The sequence below is a fragment of the Zingiber officinale genome, chromosome 5A (assembly GCF_018446385.1).
Source record: "Zingiber officinale cultivar Zhangliang chromosome 5A, Zo_v1.1, whole genome shotgun sequence".
NCBI classification, from domain to species: domain Eukaryota; kingdom Viridiplantae; phylum Streptophyta; class Magnoliopsida; order Zingiberales; family Zingiberaceae; genus Zingiber; species Zingiber officinale.
In genome coordinates, this window is record NC_055994.1 from 40,953,758 (window position 1) to 40,972,468 (window position 18,711).

General features: G+C 36.3%; 1 protein-coding gene across 1 annotated transcript; it reads left to right on the forward strand.

Annotated features, from left to right (window-relative positions):
- The first annotated feature begins 13,017 nt into the window (after nucleotides 1-13,017).
- Nucleotides 13,018-13,721, forward strand: LOC121982780. Its single transcript, XM_042535850.1, has 3 exons — nucleotides 13,018-13,115; nucleotides 13,182-13,237; nucleotides 13,317-13,721. The coding sequence occupies exons 1-3, from the start codon at nucleotides 13,052-13,054 to the stop codon at nucleotides 13,434-13,436; spliced, it is 240 nt and encodes a 79-aa protein (XP_042391784.1). The 5' UTR covers nucleotides 13,018-13,051; the 3' UTR covers nucleotides 13,437-13,721.
- Nucleotides 13,722-18,711: the final 4,990 nt, after the last annotated feature.

Sequence of the window (18,711 nt, forward strand, 5' to 3'; positions counted from 1 at the left end):
CTGGAATGCACAAACAAAGATTCTGTTAATTTCTTTATCTATGAATATGCTATTTTCTGGAGGAAACCATAAAGCACCTAAATCAAGTGTTTACCAACTCCCAGAGCAGGATGGAGGTATTTCATAAACTGCCTAGCATCATCACGATTCTAGAAATGAGAAAAAGAAACCAGAGGAACATTTGTCAAATTCACAGCAGAATTATTAGATGACTTTATTGATTATTTGAGGTCTAGATTCTACCAAAATCACAATAACAGGTGAAGCAACAAAAACCTCAGCAGCAAAAAGTTTGAAGAACAAATCTTCTATATGTGAATTTTCATGAGAAATTAAAGCTGATGAAGTATCCAGCATCACATACTATTAGAATTATTACTCTTGGCTCAAATTTTATCCTATTTGAATCAATGGCAACAATTACTAAAGCACAATAAATAGGAAAATGGTTTCCAAAAACAACAAATGGAAAAGAATGAAACTGAATCAGATGCGCTTGATAATCATCCTAATTAAAAGATAGAAATGCACAAACCTGGAAATTAAAAGCAAAAATGTTAGGGCAACAAGGTACACAACAGCCATTCCATGAACTAAGCGCCAAATTGCAGGATATGGCCTTATAAGAACCCTGAATAAAATAGAGTGTACAAACAAGTGACAATGCCCATAATTTATAGAAAAACTGCATTATTGCAATTCTTGATGGGGAAATTATTCCAGATACAAAGCAACAAATGCTCTCGAATGACCTTGTATAATGCTGAGATACATGCATCTACATCATAAAGTTATAAGTTCTGAGCTCTCAAAAATGGAATCCATAGCTTACGTTGAAGGTGCTTGTAGCAAGGAATAGGCTAAAAAGACAGCAATCATCGTCCAGACACCTCTGCAAGAGAAAGGAATTCAAAGAATAAATTCCACATGCAAATTACAATCCTGAGGTACAATAAACTAGAAAACTTACCTCTTTACTGATGTAACAATGTCAGTTGATGCTGTGCTTTCAGGATCTAGTGCTCCACTTGCCCAACTGCAAAAAATGGTTTAGAATATGAAGCAGCCAAAAGATGATAAACCGTTAAAAGAATTCAAAAAGAACATTTGTTACAAGACTATCAGATCTCTTGTTCAATCTTACTTGGTACTTAAAGACTATCATTATGTAACATATATAGTAAACTTCTGGCCAACACATCATTCTTCAGATTATGCCAAAACATTCTTTATGTTCGCCAAGTAATCCATGCAATCAAAAAATATACACATTAAAATATATGTTATATGTAATTACACATACCTTTACTATTACAATATATATGTGCTCTGATAGTTTGTACATTTCTCTTCTTTAAATTATCACATTTTGCACATGGGCAAGGTATTGCGTTACGATCATTAGCATTTGTCATTGCAAATTACAAGAAAGACTCTACTCCAAACTCATATTCACGTGATAGTCTATCCTTTGACATCCATTCTTTGTCCATTCTTGTAACAACTAAATAACCAACAATGAGCTAACATCTTCAAAATAGTTGTAAATAATATACAAAATATTAACACAAACACAAGTTTTAAAACAACAGATAACAAAGGAAAGGTAGATAACAAAAAACAAAAATAAAAATAACAATAGATATTAATTACAAATATTTTAGAATATCAACAAAAGAAAACAGCAAACAACAACAGATATTTATGAATTATGTTTTATAGGCATAAGTTTGCTAATGCAGTGGAGATATTTATATCTCCCAACAGAAGTAGGTGGTTAATATTTTGTAAACATAAGGGAAAATTGAGTTTTTCACTTGTGATGAAAATCTAAACAGCTAGAGAATGAAGTTTGACTTCTTGGATGCAATTATTATATGATTAGCATGGATTAGAAGATGGATTTAATCCAAATATAGTACACAACAGAATATCATGGAACATGAAACTGGAAGGCCTATAGCATTGACAACAATAAAGAAGCCCAAAAGTTTGATAATGGGAAGCGGTGAGAGGATGGGATCACAAGTTTGCTGTTCCTGAGTATCTAGTAATTTAAGTTCAAAATTTATAAACATATATTAGCCAAATATCCTCACCACAAAATTTAGTAGTAACTTTAATGTGGGTGATCTCTCCAACTTATTAACTAAGGATTACTCCTACATTTGTCAATGGAACTAAAAGGTGTACTTGCATATCCTGATGTGCACTTGGCATGCAATCATCTCAATATATTCTCTCCAATTAATGCTAACCCGTCCATGAATTCACTATACTATGCACACTACATCACTTCTTACAAGAAAAGGAAATCATCATATCAAAACAACTAAGCACTTATATGGAGTGTTCCTTTCACCCAACTAATCATCAGTTATCATCGCTCTCCATGTGCATAGATATGGAACCAAAGAGAAGTCGTTTCACCTTGTGAAAATAAGGTAAAATTTCAATCCATTTAATTGTTGGGATAGTGTAATGCTCAGGTCACGGAAAAATTCCATGCATAACATCTGATACTCTCATATGAACTTCTAGAGCCTTTGTTTATGACCAGTAAGAGGCATCACATGGTTCATATCTTGTTAGTTCAAACAAAAATATCATTTGCTAGATATAATTTTTTTATGAAACATAACAAGAAATCAGCGGAACGAAATAATGAACAACCCAAACAAACTGCAGTTTCATGCTTACAGGTGCATAAGTATTACGCGGATACCACACTTGCACATGAAAATTGTCATGAATACAGAGAAAACTAAAACCCAGAACTATGACCTAAATCCCAAATAAAATAATAAAATCATGAAAACTAGAAGCCTCCTCCAAATAAAATTTCGTGACGCGGCAATCCCTTGGACACAAGAAACCCAAAATCCAACCAAAAAAGCTCGAAAAAGTGTTCCCTTTGACGAGGAACAGCGCGAAGGGGAGTGGAGAAAAGCGAAGACGCGAGGAATTGGGCATAAAACAAACTATACCGTTGCACAAGCCTATGCTGGATTCCTCAGTGTTGATGCTGTAGAGGATGCCCTCGTATCTGATCTCGCTCTTGGAGGTCAAGCTTATGAGGCTCCCGATGTAGGAGTCCGCCGATGCCCCGGATCTGGAGGTCAGAGAGGAGTTTGTCGGAGATGAGTTGGATGGAGAAGGCCGCGTGAGATGAGGAGTTGGGAGAAGGGTTCGGGATCAAAAATGATCGGAAGATAGAAGTTGGGAGAAGAGTTCGGGTTTTCTACTCCTTACCTAGATCTAACGGTTTGTATTAATCAAGATTTAGATCCAACGGTTTGTATTAATCAAGATTTAGATGAGATTTTAAACATAGACAACACTTTTTATAAAACGTTGTTGTAGACACTAAAAATCAGTCTAATAGACAACGCTTTTTACGAAGCATTCTCTTTGACCCGTAAAAATCACTAATAGACAACGGTTTTTAGAAAAACGATGCCTATTAATAAGAAAATATTGAAATAGACAACGCTTTTCACTAAAAGCGTTGTTAAAAAAATAGACAACGCTTTTTATAAAAAGCGTTGTCGTTTAAGTGTTGTAGAATCTCAATTTTCTTGTAGTGAAAGTTTGACCAGATACTTGATTGTGAGAATGTCCAAGTAGATTAGGTAGAGTGTGCACTTAATAGTTGGAAGTCCAACCAATGTTGGCAATATAAGTCTTAACAGGTTGAGAAGAATTGGATATTAGGTACATGATTGGAAGTTTTGACAAGTCATGGAGGACTAGATGTTTGACATTTGATGGAAAATCCTAACTCCTGATAGGTTAAGAAGGACTAGATGTCAGGTAGTTGACAGACGTTCAGGCAAGTCAAGAATGGTTGAATAATTAATAGTGATAGAAGTCTAGGCAGGCATAAAAGACTAGATACTTGGTAAATGAGGAATGACATCCTAGTAAGTCTAGGGTGACTGAATGCTATGTCAGGTTGGAAGTCCTAGATGAGTGGCTAAGAATGGAAGTCTTAATAGATCAAGGATGAGATAGCATTAGTATCAATAAGTTAATACTATTAAATATTGTACAATGGGTGAAGTCTTAGAGACGAGAAGTCTATAGGAAAGACAAGTCTAGTAGATTAAAGATACTAGATAAGAAAGAAATTCTAATAAGTTGGAGTTGACTTGTACTAAATTGATGAGAAAGCCTCAGAGATGAGAAGTCATTTAACACGTCATGGATCCAACTTTGATGTGGTTAGAACCATAGTACCGGTGGACTAGTGGAAAAGAAGTAGTTGACTAATGGACTCGAAACCATAAAATTATGGTTTGGTCGAGTTTGAGATTGTGATAGTTGACTGCTTAGAGTAACATTTGACTAATGGAGTAGTGGACTGATAACGTGCGTGGTAGTCCATTAATGAATTTCAAATCACAAAGTTATAGTTTACATGAATTTGTGGTCTGGGCAGTTGATTAATGTTGATATTATTTAACAAATGGTGTAATTGTTTGGATCGTCAATTCATGCCAAAACTGAAACGAAACAAAATTTTTTATGGTTGACTAGTATATAGGTATTCCGCTAGTACAATCTTGATGTTAAAATATGAATTTGTTGGTGAGACGAGATTCAGATAGAGCTTCGACAATAATTAAATTCTTACCATCAATAGTGGAATAGTCTACTAGAAGGAGGTTATCAATTGACTAATTAGCAAGCAGCCGACTGGAGGATAACAGATAATCAATTGATTCTAGATGTCTGTTTGAGATTTCGGGCCATGTGTTGCTTCATTCTAGGGTCTTCAAAGACCATTCCAAAACAACCCAAGCAAGCAAATAAAGAAATCCTATGAATTGTAATTTCATTTATTACATTATTAGTTTATTTGTTTGTTGTTCTTTATATTTCTTGTAGTCTTATAAGAACATACTTTAGAAGGAGTTTGAAGAATCGAAAGTTAGTGGTCTTATGAGAGTGATCTATCAAAAAGTCATTGGCCATGAGTAGAAAGAAGGGGTTTTGAATCGTGTAAAAGTGTTTGTGCTTATCTTTCATTTGTGTTTTTTTTTATTATGTATTAACACCTTATAGACGAACACAAAATGGAGAAAAAGAGAGCTAAAAGTAATATAGGTTATTCACCCCACTTGCCTCAACTAACGAATGAGCTAAGAAATCCTAAATTCTATAAAAAAAAGGAAAAAGTCCAAATTACCTTAAAAGTTATAAACAAATAAATATATAATCTAACATTCCCCCTCAAATTCACGATGCTACAGCTTGAAGCATTGAGAGTTTGTAAGATAAGAAATGAAAACGTGAAGCGGAATGTGTTTTGGTAAATATATTAGCAATCTGTAACTTTGAAGGAACAAAAAGCAATGTAATAGTGTCAATCTGAAGATGGTGACGAGTAATGTGATAATCAATTTCAATACATTTCGTCCGCTCATGAAAAACTAAATTGCGTGTAATTTGAATAGCACTCTGATTATCACAATATAACGTAATAGGTTGATGAAGAGAGACACTCATATCCACAAGTAACTAACGTAACCAAACTATCTCACAAGTAGTTGAGGTTATGGTACGACACTCAGCTTTTGTGGAAGATCTAGAAATAACATTTTATTTTTTACTCTTCCAAGAAATGAGAGAATCACCAAGAAAAATACAGAAGTTAGTGGTAGATTTACGATCCGTAGGATCACCAGCCCAATCCGTATCAAAGTATGCACATAGCTCAAGAGATGAAGTAGAAGGAAATAAAAGGCTTTGAAATTGAGTGCCTTGAAGATACCTAAGAATACGAAGAACAGCAGCCCAATGAACTGTAGTTGGTGCAGGGACAAATTAAAACCACATGAACAACATACACAATATCTGGACGAGTCACGGTGAGATAAACTAAGCTTCCAACAATAGTTCTATACAAACTAGGATCCGATAAAGGTGAGTCATCAAATGGAGAATATCGAGCATTAGTCTCAATAGGAGTATCAACAACTCTATTATCAGTAAGACAAGCACGCTTAAACAGATTAGATATATACTTTGACTGAGATAAAAGATAACCTTTCGGGGAATAAGCAACCTCAATGCCCAGAAAGTAGCGTAGTATACCCAAGTCTTTCATAGCAAAACAATGAGCCAACTCAGACTTCAAGGAAGCAATTCCATTAGAATCATCACCAGTAATAATCATATCATCAACATATAATGATAAAAGAATATGATCTGCACTCATACATCTAACAAACAATGTTGAATCATGATTACTAGGATGAAAATCAAACGAAGTAATCACTATAGAAAACTTCTCAAACCAAGCACGAGGTGCTTGTTTGAGATCATAAAGCACTTTACGAAGCCTGCAAACTTCACCAAGTTTGTGTGAAATACTAGGAGAATGTGTCATATAAACTTCTTCAAGAAGATCACCATTTAGAAATACATTCTTGACATCCATCTGAGATATTTTCATCAACAAACAGAAGCAACAGCAATCAGAATACGAACAGTTGTCATTTTTGCAACAGGAGAAATATTTCTTCATAATCCATGTCATACTCCTGAGAATAACCTTTAGCAACAAGATGAGCTTTATATCGTTTGATAGAATCATCATATTTAGTTTTGATCTTATATACCCAACGAGAACCAATAGTATGTTTTCCTGGTGGCAATGAAACCAAATCTCATGTATAACTCTGATGCAAAGCAATTAGTTCCTCAGCCATAGCACTCTACCAAAGTGGGTTACAAACAACTTCTCTATAGGATTCAGACTTTAAAAAACAATAAATAGATGCAATAAATGAAACAAAAGAAAGAGAATAACGAGAGTAAGCAAAATCTGGTAATTTAGTAGACTTATGAACATGAGTGGATTGACGGTGGTGGAGAGAACGATCGTCCACAACCTCAAGAGATAATTGGGTAGTGGCAGAAGGAGGAACATGTGGAGCGGATATCTCAGGAACTAAAGTATCAGATTCAGTTGAACTACTGGTAGGATTGGTGTATGAATCTCTCTCAGTATCGGTATTGAAAGGATCAATGCAAACCAGATTTGACTTTGTCATATTATGTGAACTAGCCGGAATAGAAAAGAATGGAATATGCTTAAGAAACACAACATGACGAGAGACATACAATTGTTGATTAACGGGATTAAAGCAACGATATCCTTTTTGACTAACACCATAACCCAGAAAGACACAAAGAGCAGACTGAGAGGCTAACTTATTACGCGCTGCATGTGGACGAAGGACAAAGCAAGTATAACAAAAAACATGCAAAGAGGAATAGACAGGAGCATACCCATATAATTTTTCAAAAGGTGACAAACCTGAATTGTGAGGTTGGAATTCTATTAATGACATGAGCAACAGTAAGGAGTGCTTCCCCCCAAAAGGCACTAGGAACACTGGCAGACAATAAAAATGAGAGGGATGTTTCAACAAGATGTATATGTTTCCGTTAAGCCACACCATTTTGTTCAGAAGTATCTGTACACGAGGTTTGACGAATAGTACCATCAGAAGCAAGTAAATGTAAAAATTGTAAGATAGTCATACCTGTGTTTCATAAGATGCACCCAAGAGTAACGAGTACAATCATCAATAAATGAAATATAATACCTTGACCCCCCCCTTTTTTAGGAATAGAAGAGGGTCCCCCCACATGTCCCTTGGGACGGTCTAGTGGCTAGCATATGAGGTGTTGGCACCATGATGTCTAGGGTTCGAATCTCGACAAAACCGAGGTAAATACCTCCCTTATATCCTAGTCACTATTCCAAAGGCTAGTAGCCGGTCATGATTTACCTCCTCCATAATGTCCCTAGGACGGGTTGGCAAGGGCGCTGGGGGCGAGCGTATTCCCCTTTTGCCACCAGGAGAGGGTTCCCACACATTAGAATGGAGAAAATTAAATGGAGCAGAAGAAAAAGAAAGACTTTTAGAAAATGATAAGGTAGAAAATTTAGCTAGTTTACAACTATTACAATTAGAAATATTAGAACTTTTTAAAGGTCCTAATGCTCCTGTAGAAGCTAAAAACTGCAAATGAGGCGCTGAAACATAACCTAAGCAAGAGTGCCACAAATACTCAGAATATAATAAATATTAGTAAGAGATAAAGAAGATATAACAATTGAACCAACACTTACTAATGACATAGGAGTACCATCAGCAGTCACAATAGATATAGATGAACTGGGAGAAAAAGAAACAAAAGATGACAAATTGGATGACATATGATGGGAGGTACCAGAGTCCAAAATCCACAAGGATGAAGATATACCTTAAATACCAGACAACGACAAACCTATATATATGAGAGAAAGTTGACATGGCAGAGGGCTGTGAAGCAAAGAACTATTGAAACTGCTCAAACATATATGAATCAGATTTCCATGAAGTATTTGCACGACCAGGTATGATGACAGAACGAATTCTAATTCTCATAATAACCAAACTGTAAAGATACATATTTGTATGATCTACAAAAACTGATGTTAAGACGACCCGTGGTCACACAAAGAATCTGAGGCAAAAAAGGATGTCAAATGTAGAAATCAGTAACATAGGGCGTCGGTGTCAAAATCAGTCGAAAAGGACGTCAGTGTCGAAATTGACAACATAGGGTTTCAACACCGAAATTGGTAGAAAAGAGCGTCGGCGTTGAAATTTATAGCACAGGATGTTAGTGTCGAAATCGGCAGAAAATAGCATTGGCGTCGAAATCGGCAGAAAATAATGTCGGCGTCGAAATCAACAGCAGTAGGACAGAAAATAGATGTCGACACCGAAATCAATAGCAGCAGTAGGAGAAGGCAGCAGCAATAGGAAGCAATAACAGGGGACGGTAAAAAAAAAATTAGGTTAGAGAAGGAGAACCGCTCTGATATCATGTAGAAATTAAGAAAAGAAAAAAATTAACCATATTATTGGATCTTAAAATTGATACAGAGTATAAGGTCTTATATAGTTAAGTTAAGAAACCCTAAACTCTATAGAAAAAAAGTCTAAATTATCCTAAAATTATAAATAAACAAATATATAATCTAGCAATAAGAACATACTTTAGAAGGAATTTGAAGAATAGAAAGTACGTGGTCGTATGAGAGTGATCTATCAAAAAGTCATTGGCCATGAGTAGAAAGAAGAGGTTTTGAATCGTGTAAAAGTGTTTGTGCTTACCTTTCATTTGTGTGTTTTTTTATTGTGTATTAACACCTTATAGACGAACACAAAATGGAGAAAAAGAGAGCTAAAAGTAATATAAGTTATTCACCCCACTTGCCTCAACTAACGAATGAGTGATATTGTGGATGGCCGAGTGGCAAGGAGGGGTTGACAATTGATTTAAGTGTATTTTGGGCAAAACACTTTGGGTGGGGGCATATTTGAGAGGGGCGAAAAATATTGGCTCGTGGATACTATTTTAGATTGAGATAGTCTTTTATGAAGGCATCAAATGTGATAGGCAGATATGTACTCAAATTAATGATACTAATAACATAACAATTCCATTGTCATTTTTATGTGTTTCTTGGAAAACCCCCTTGTGTTATTTAGGAGAGAGGAGTTTGTTTGATCTATCTTGCCTTGCTAAAAAAGAGAGTTGAAAAGCTATTGGCATGGTTTTTTCTCAAACCGAGAAGCCGTATGATTTGTGAGTGGAAGCCCATCCATGAATGTGAAAAGTGTGATGGGAAAGTCTGCGGTTATCTACAAGTTAAGTCAAAACTTTGAAAAGAGCTCCTTCCATCAACTGGCTAAGATGCTGATGGACCACACTCCATCCGGATTACGATGCGGCAGCGGTAATATAATTTTCGAATAAAATAGTGATTATTTTGTGACAGGATAAAAAGAGTATTTAGTGGAAGATAAGAAAAAAAAATGATAATGACTGTATTCTAATTTTCTTTTTTTAAAAAAATTATTTAATATTTAAGGATATTTCCTCAATTAGCGAAATACATTATTTTTATACACTTTAAACCTTAAGGCCTGAAAAGATTTCTAACATATAAACTCTAATTAATTTCTAACTTGTATAAAAGAAAAGAAATCAAAATTATCAAAAAATATTCTAAATATTAAAAATATCTTAAATACGAAAAAAATAAATTATCAAAAATAATAATAAAAATTTTCAGATCCTCCTACATAATTATCTTGGATTGAAAAAAATCATCTTCAAATTTAAAATAGAATTAGGTGGAAACCCAAAAGAAAAGTCATCTAGTACCAAATTAATAAAATCTACTAGCAATTATATAGCCCTTACGGCTATAGTGTTGTGGTAGGACATTCAGATTGTCACTCAAGCACCCGCGGTTTGATCCCCGTTATGATAAATTTATAGAAATTTTTTCTGGCGCAACCAAAAAAAGTTGGGCTTCTTGAAGGTCCGCCACAAATACTTTTCAATTTATCCCGATGATCAATAAAAAAATCCTCTAAGACCAAATTGATCATCCTAAGACTAGTTAATAAGGCTAAATTGATTTATCATATTTTTTTACTAGCAACTGCATAACTTCTATCAAAGTGGCTAAGGTACCACTTAGTCCATCTTTAACAACTTCATGAAAAAACAACCACGTTTGGATGATGGATTTCATCTATTGCCTTCTCTGTGTATGTGCTTAATTTGGACTCCTGCTCATATTCAGACTTTGAAAGAGCATGTTGGGATTGACATTTGTGCATCTTTGTCACTTGTTTAGAACCCTTATTGGCTTGATTGCATGCTACCAGAACTATACTTGTTATACAGTTTCATTTTGGTCATGCCAATTGTTAGTAATCAAAGAATTCATAGGTTGTGATGAATAATTTTCTGTTTTTAACTCCTTTTGAATCAGAATTGGTTCAAATAGATTGTCTCGATTGATTGTATTTCTCCCTTTGTTATGCTTCTCAAAATCGATAAACTCTTCTACAATAGCATTGTTAGGCTGTTGTGGTGTTCCAGATGACAAAATTCTCTGCTTGTGAGCTCAATTCCTCCTCAAGAAGTCCATGTCATCTTGGGCCTCAAAGTTATCATCTTCCATGGCGAAACTTAATCCTCCCTAAAACAAAGTTGGAGTATAATCAAAGAGAAGAAATGGATTCTTTATCATCTCTTTCATCTTCTCCCAATCCTTAATCTTAGTCTTGCTTTAACGATCTCGTGAGCATAACAAGTGCTCCTACCATGCTGATGTTAGATCTCTGAGTTTGAAGACAACCAATTTTACTTTCATCTGATCGGATACTTTATCATAATAAAGATTCCTCTCCACTTCGCTAAGCTAATTAACAAATCCTTCGATATGTGACGTACTAGAAAACACAAGAAGATCAATTGGAAATATGATATCTCCATACTGTTCTTCTCAACCACGATTTTCTCGGAACTAAATACGACTGTGATATGAATTTTTGAAAGCGGAATCAGAAGTAGGATAAGAAAACTTGCAACCTTTAAGAACTCGAGTACTACGATTACAGTGTGAGGCTTCCTCAATCGGAACCTGCTTCTCAAGACCTCGATCGCGTACCTTACAATCTTCAAGGTCTTTCACCAGTAGGGATGGCAACGGGGCGGGGTAGGGGCGGGTTTGCCATTCCCATCCCCGCCCCGTTTTCATTTTTTCGGGTTCGGAGATTCCCCGAACCCGAACCCACGGGTTCGGGGATTCCCCATCCCAGTTCCATTTCTAAATTTAATTTATATTATTATTATTATTTAATAATAATTATTAATGATAATATTAATATTAATATCAATATCAATAATATTATTATTAATAATATTTTCAAAAATTTTAATATTAATATTAACACTATTATTAATATTTTTTAAAAAATCATATTATTATTTATTAATATTAATAATAATAATATTCGGGGCGGGTTCGGGGATGGGGATAGTATTCCCATACCCGCCCCAAACTCGTCCCATCCCCGAAAAATCGGGGATTCCCATCCCCGAAAAATCGGGGATTCCCATCCCCATTTCGGGTTTTCCCCGCGGGGCCCCAAACCCGCGGCGAAAATTGCCATCCCTATTCACCAGTAGACACTGGGTTAAATTTGTGACTTTTCTCTGTAAATTCTCAATCTCATTTTGGGTATAACAACCATGGTGCAAGGCTTCCTCAAACAAAACTTGCTTGACACGATCAAGATCACAACCAGATACAACTGACGCTGAATAAAATAGCGATTATCCTACAGAAGAAGGCAAGAAAAGATAACCTACAAATTTTTCCGAAAAAGAAAATTTTATTTTGTATTATAGAATAATCCCTCAAATAATTAAACATATATTTACATAAACTATAAATCTTAATACCAAAAAAAAGGAAAAAGAAAAAGGAAAATCTAACATATATACCATAATACCTAACTTGTAAATAAAGAAAAGAAATTCTAATAGGAAAGAAAAAAAAATAACAATCCTAAAATTTGTAAAGAGACTCCAAATTTAAAAATACATAAGATAAAAATTATCAACAAAGTACACTAAATATCAAAAATATCTTAAATAAAAATAGCCATAAGTAATAAGAAAATTTTCCGGATTTTGCTCCGGTGCTATGACTTTTATTTTTTCCTTTATCTCTTTGCAGGTGCACCATTACCGGATCAGTCCTACCAAACGTTTGATTACGATGTGCAACGCTTCTTTTCTCATGAACACTCTTCCGTGACGCTTCAACAGTCCAACTCCATCTTCATAAATTGGCAAAGTCAATACATTTCTTATGTCGAAACCACTAGGGATCATGCATTTTGATCTCTAACATGACAATGGAGGGGAAAAAATATAGATCATTCACGTGTGTGTTTTTGCGTTCGTGGTCGTCTGCGTCATGATTCCATGGAGAGGAATTAGTTAGCATACACTGAAAAGGTGGAGAAATGGGAACAGAGTTGGCTGTTTTTCAATAAAGGAGAAGTTGACTACGCAATTGGCCTTTTGTCTTTTTGCACTTATATAAACTTCTTCACGGCCAGCTTTGTCATTACAATTTTACTCTGCGCTAAAGGGCTCCTCTCCTGTGCAAATGGATCCCAGGAGACTTGTGATCTTCACATGCATTCTCTATCTGCTCGCAGTTCCACTTCCCGGTAAGAACCTATGGATCTCATCCTCTCCATCCTGATAATTAATATTGCTGTAGTATTGTGGGCCAGGAACTATTGCTTTGGGAGGCCGGAAGCTGGCAATGATGATTGAGGTAGCAGATCAGGTAAGCAAAGAGATGGCATGATCTTGAAGTATTCTTAATTTCTGAGCCATGGCTGAGTTTCTTGAGATCCTTAATGCAGATAGCCCGTAGGAAATTGTTGATGGTCGGCAAATCAAGGATGGACGTTGAATTAAACGACTACCCGCCGTCAGGTGCCAACAACCGCCATGATCCTCCCAAAGGTCCTGGAAAACTTTAATGCTGTTGCAGAACTATTGCCGTCATGATACTTTCATAGCACAAGATAAAGAAAGTTTGAAAGATAGTCTAGTCTCTGGCTCATTGTTCGTACTCTTTGTAATTAATTTAGATTGCTGAAACATCATCTAGCTTCCTAGAATGGAGGGAGGACCAAGAATATTGAAACAGCAATAGTAATTGTTATCAACATCGCCAAGTTCATAGTAAACCGATAAAAAGTTGTATTGAATACGTGATACTCACATAAAAGCAATATGATGATGTTAATTGGATAGAGACCGCAACTTCAAAGTGTGTGAAGTTCAGTGTTTTATTAGCGGTGCAGGGAGTCTAAGTCGGGAGAGATTAGATTGGTTCACAACGATTATTCTTGCTTGAGATCGCCAGCGGGTGAACCATTGGTGAATTCACGTTCACTGAGTCACCGGACTTTAAGAAAGAGCAAGAAGGAGAGAGCCGAATAACTAGAGCTCCTGCAAAACCTCAAAGAGAGTGTGTGTGTTATAATGGAGGTCATAGGTTGCCCTGACACAACCATTCCGATATTCAAGTCTGTCTTCGACGGGCAGAAGGAGAAGAAGAATAGCAATGAGAGTAGATGTGTCTATATTTGTGAACGTGCATACCTTCGTCCACAGGACCGGACATCTTTTTATATCACAGCTATCTAACACCTCTTTCCTCTTGGTATTAATTGATGATGAGATATCTATCATACTACGGTAAAAATTGTGTCAATCGTATCTAAGGTTATGTGGTTCACATTCTGTACCATGGAAGAACATGTCTCACAAGTTATAACCTACTCGATATAACTTGTGAGACATGTTTAACAAGAACATGTCTCACAAGTTAGAACTTACCTTGTCAACGTACGATCCTCCTTGATCCACTTGAATTTCGTTTTACTAACTATAGTTAGAATTTTTCTTTGTCAATGTGCGGTCCTCCTTGACCCATTTAGACTTTATATTACCTAACCGCAATTAGGACTTTACCCAATCAAATATCCGAACTTCAATAACTTATTTGACTTCTCTCTCACATATTGTCCAAAACGTATTGTATCATATATTGTTCAAATATCAAAACTCAAATTTAATTTGAACTCACTCGATATTAGTCAAACAGGTCAACCTTGATCCGATGATGATTATACAAATAATCTCCTAACAATATTTACATTATAACAGCTGTGAAAACATAGCTACTAACCATCATAATTAATAGTTACAATTTCACAACTACTATACTTGATCTATTAATCTAATATTCATGTTGTAGTAATTATAAAACTTTAATTATTATAATGTTATAGTAGATGTGATTTCATAACTGCTACCATTCGAATTTGATTTGTTCATATAATATTTATATGGTAGCAATTATAGCTTCATAACTAGAATTGTGATTTAAACACGATAAATATATCATGAAAATAATTAAAATTAAAATAAAAAAAAAATCAAAAGGGCATTGAGGAAAGACCAAGAATAAGATTTGTTTTATTCTGGTATGTCTATAGCTTTAGGCAAACTCTAAAGCGCAAGATATGACAAGTAGGTGGTACATGAGGAAAAATTTTAAGGCGATCAAATCCAAATAAGTCGACAGAGAGCAACCGAGGAGACGGTAGATAGACAGTGCGATGGAATTGATCGACGAAGACGGAATGAGATGAGCAAGTGAGAGATTTTCGAAAAGTTTGAAGCAGCAAAGAGAATTCAAAAGGGTCTGATCTGATTTTTCTTTAAAAACATTCAATATTAATCTCGCTCGATCGATTTGGATTTAAACTTAAACCGGCTTGCAAACAATGCACTTGAGAATCGTCTATAGAAGAGATGGGTGGAATTGAACGTCCTTTCATAAAATATTAAAAGGGGGTTCTTTTTAATGATTCCAATAAAAATGTCCCCTTCTCAGTTTTTTACCTAATAAAATATATTTAAAAAACTAGCCTTTCACACGTGTTGATCCAGATCTCTATCCCAACATAGATTGCGACATCCCATATCGCAATTCCCAACCAGTAAGGTTGATCGAATCCGATTGAGATCAAATTGATTTTTTTTTAAAATCTAAATTTAAATTCGAATCCAAATCTGAATTCGAATTCGACTTAATTTAAATTCAATTTAAAATTTTTAAATTTGAATTAGAATTCGATCCACCCAATCAATCCGACCTAAATAATCTAAAAGAATATAAAAATTCTAATTCAAAATGATTTTTTAAAACTATTTCTCTATAATTCTGTATTTTTTTCTCAATATTTCATCATTATTGATATGAGTTATGATGAATGAACCCATAAAATGATGTGGTCGTAAAAGTCAAAATGACGGGACAATCAAAGTCAAGATGACAGGACAATCAAACTAAAAAAAAAAGTAAAATCCCTTTATCTAGCATGGATTAGTCATCCAGTGCTACGCTTCTTAGATTCCACTAGATCAAGTTTTAATCCGGTCATAGAAAGATAATCAGTTCTTAAGCCAAGCGAACCAGGGAGTCTGGTGTCTCAGGGTAGGCTAGATTTTAAGGCGACCATGAGTAAGGTCGACCAACCTTAAGGACTGACCGAAACGATTGACTCATTCCACCATAGACCAACTACTGACGGACAAAAGGTAGGTAAACTCGTCAGGTTATAAAATCAGACAGACTTATATATCCCGGCCATACAAAAACTAGGGCAGGACAAATACAGCCCAGCCTGGTATGTTGATCAAAGCTCTCACAACGAAGCGGGCCTTCTCTAGGTAACTTATCATGCACTCGGTTAGGTAAATGGAAAACCAGGCATACGACACTTATACTTATATAATTATCACCTAAACGGAATTCTAGCACAACATATTATTGGTGCGGTTAGCACTAACGGTCTAACTCAGGTTTTGATGAATGAAAAAGTAGGTTAAGTTAGTTTTGTTGTGATCTAACACTTTGACTGAATGTGCAGGAAAAATCCAGCTATGTCGACGGGCCGACCGGGCAGCTAGTACGAAGCCCAGCTAGGTCGATGGGCCAACCGGATAGCTGGCAAGAAGTCCAGATAGATCGACAGACCGATCGAATATCTAGCACGAAGCCCAACTAGGTAGATGGGCTGACCGAATAGCTCACACGAAGCCCAGCTAGGTCGATGAGCTAACCGAATAGCTAGCACGAAGTCCAAACTGGTCGACGGGCTAACCGGATGTCTGACAAAAGGTAAGTAAAGATAAGTCACTGGAGGAGAGTGACTGTGAGGGCGCGTCCTAGTTGAGGGACAGTAGGCGTCGGTCCAGTTTAGGTCCATTTTAGATCCCTAAACTAAGACCTTGACTAGTTCCTAGTCCTGGGTGAACATGAACTAATTACTCTATTTTTTATATTGTGCTAACACTTGTCTTGCAGGGTATTTTGGACTAACACATTTGTTGTAGGACAAGAAAACAAACAAAGAAGCAAAGCTGCCTTCGGGTGAACAGTACTCGAAGGCGCCTTCCATGGCTATGGAAGGTGTCTCGGTACTATTCACAGAAGGTGCCTTCCATGGCTATGGAAGGCGCCTTCCCTGGATGAAATTTGGCCAAAGTCTTGATAAACACCGTTCACTTTGGGATTGATTTTGCCTAATTGGAGGCGCCTTCCATGCTTATGGAAGGCGTCTTCCAAGCCTTTTATAAGGTAGTTTCGAGGAGACATTGGAATAACAATGACATACGAGCTACTGTGCGTTCATTCAAGCTTCCAACTGCTCCCGATTGCTGCTGCGACTCTACTACAAAGCTACTAAGCCCGACGACTGATCAGAGGATTTTTGATCATGCCTGGCAGATAGACATCAACACAAGAAGAGCTCTCATGTCGATCCATAAGAGTGTTGGTAACCTTTTGTACTTAATTACTATAAAAGGGCAAGTGCAGTGTGTTGCACTTGACCTAACCTTTTTTACTCGATTCTCTCTTTCAGAGGTACCGGAAGAGGTTTTAGTGGATTGCCCATCGATAGGTCCGCGGAACCTGGGCCTTGGAGTAGGAGTTGCTGAAGGCTCCGAACCAAGTAAAAATTGCTCGTGTTTTTCTGGTGCTTTCTTATTTACTTTCCGCGCTATACTCTACTTTTAATTTTTACAAGAAAATAAGTTTTTAAAACCACGTGATTCTCCCCCCCTCTCTCTCACATACGTCACGATCCAACAAGTGGTATCAGAGTAGGTACTATTCTGATTTGGTGCAACCACCAATCAGGCAAAGGGGGTAATTTTCTTTTCGTTTTTTTAGCTATTCCACATAATCCAAATTGGTATAATTACCACTTTGGAATTTTTTTTTCGTAGGAAATTAATTTGAATTGGTGCAACACCAATTCAGTCGTAATATTTTTTTTTCTCTTCTTTCTCTCACACTACTAATCCAAGACCAAGTCTTGGGATCCTCTCTCTCTTCTCTCTTTGTGTGCAGGATTCATGGCCAAGTCCGAGGGTTATAGCACCGTCCAACCTCCCCTATTCAATGGCGATGACTTCCCATACTGGAAGAAGCGAATGGAAATCTACCTGAAGACAGACATCGATCAGTGGTTTAGCATCACCAGAGGCTACAAGACTCCTGTCGACAACTCCAAAAATTCGATGGACCTTGAACAATGGAATCCAGAGATAAAGAAGAAAGTCCAGACGAATTTCAAATCCCTCAACACACTACAATGTGGGCTAATGAAGGAGGAGCTGAACAGAGTGGACCCACACGAAAATGCAAAGGAATTGTGGGACAAGCTCATCGAACTGCACGAAGGAACCAGCGACGCTAATGTAATTAAACTAGATCTTTATTTAAATAAATTATTCAATATAAAAATGTAAGAAGGAGAATCAGTGAGTCAACTCCATGCGAGGATTAAGGATATCCTCAACGGACTTCACACCACCGGCCACCAAATGGAGAACCATGACTTAATAAAGTACGCCCTAAATGTATTTCCTCGAAATGCACTGTGGAAATCCATCGTGGATGCCTACAAAATTTCGAAGAATCTTTCAAAATTAAAGTTAGATGAATTATTTTGCGAACTTGAGCTACATGAGCAAACTAACACCAGAACCGAGAAAGGTGTTGCTATTTTTGCAGGTTCCTCCAAAGAAAAGTCAAGAACCATTCCTGAATCTGAAGGTGAGTCTGACCAAGACTCAGAAGATGAAGAAAACCTGGTGAACTTGGTAAGAAAAATGTTCACCAGGAGAAAGAAGAACTTCAACAGAAAACACTTGCAGAAGATCAACTCC

Excerpts from the sequence above, each read along its gene's own strand:
- LOC121982780 (XM_042535850.1), top strand. The coding sequence starts at position 13,052 with ATGGATCCCAGGAGACTTGTGATCTTCACATGCATTCTCTATCTGCTC. Across the intron at positions 13,116-13,181 it reads GCTCGCAGTTCCACTTCCCG|GAACTATTGCTTTGGGAGGC; the intron begins GTAAGAACCTAT and ends ATTGTGGGCCAG. Across the intron at positions 13,238-13,316 it reads TGATTGAGGTAGCAGATCAG|ATAGCCCGTAGGAAATTGTT; the intron begins GTAAGCAAAGAG and ends TCCTTAATGCAG.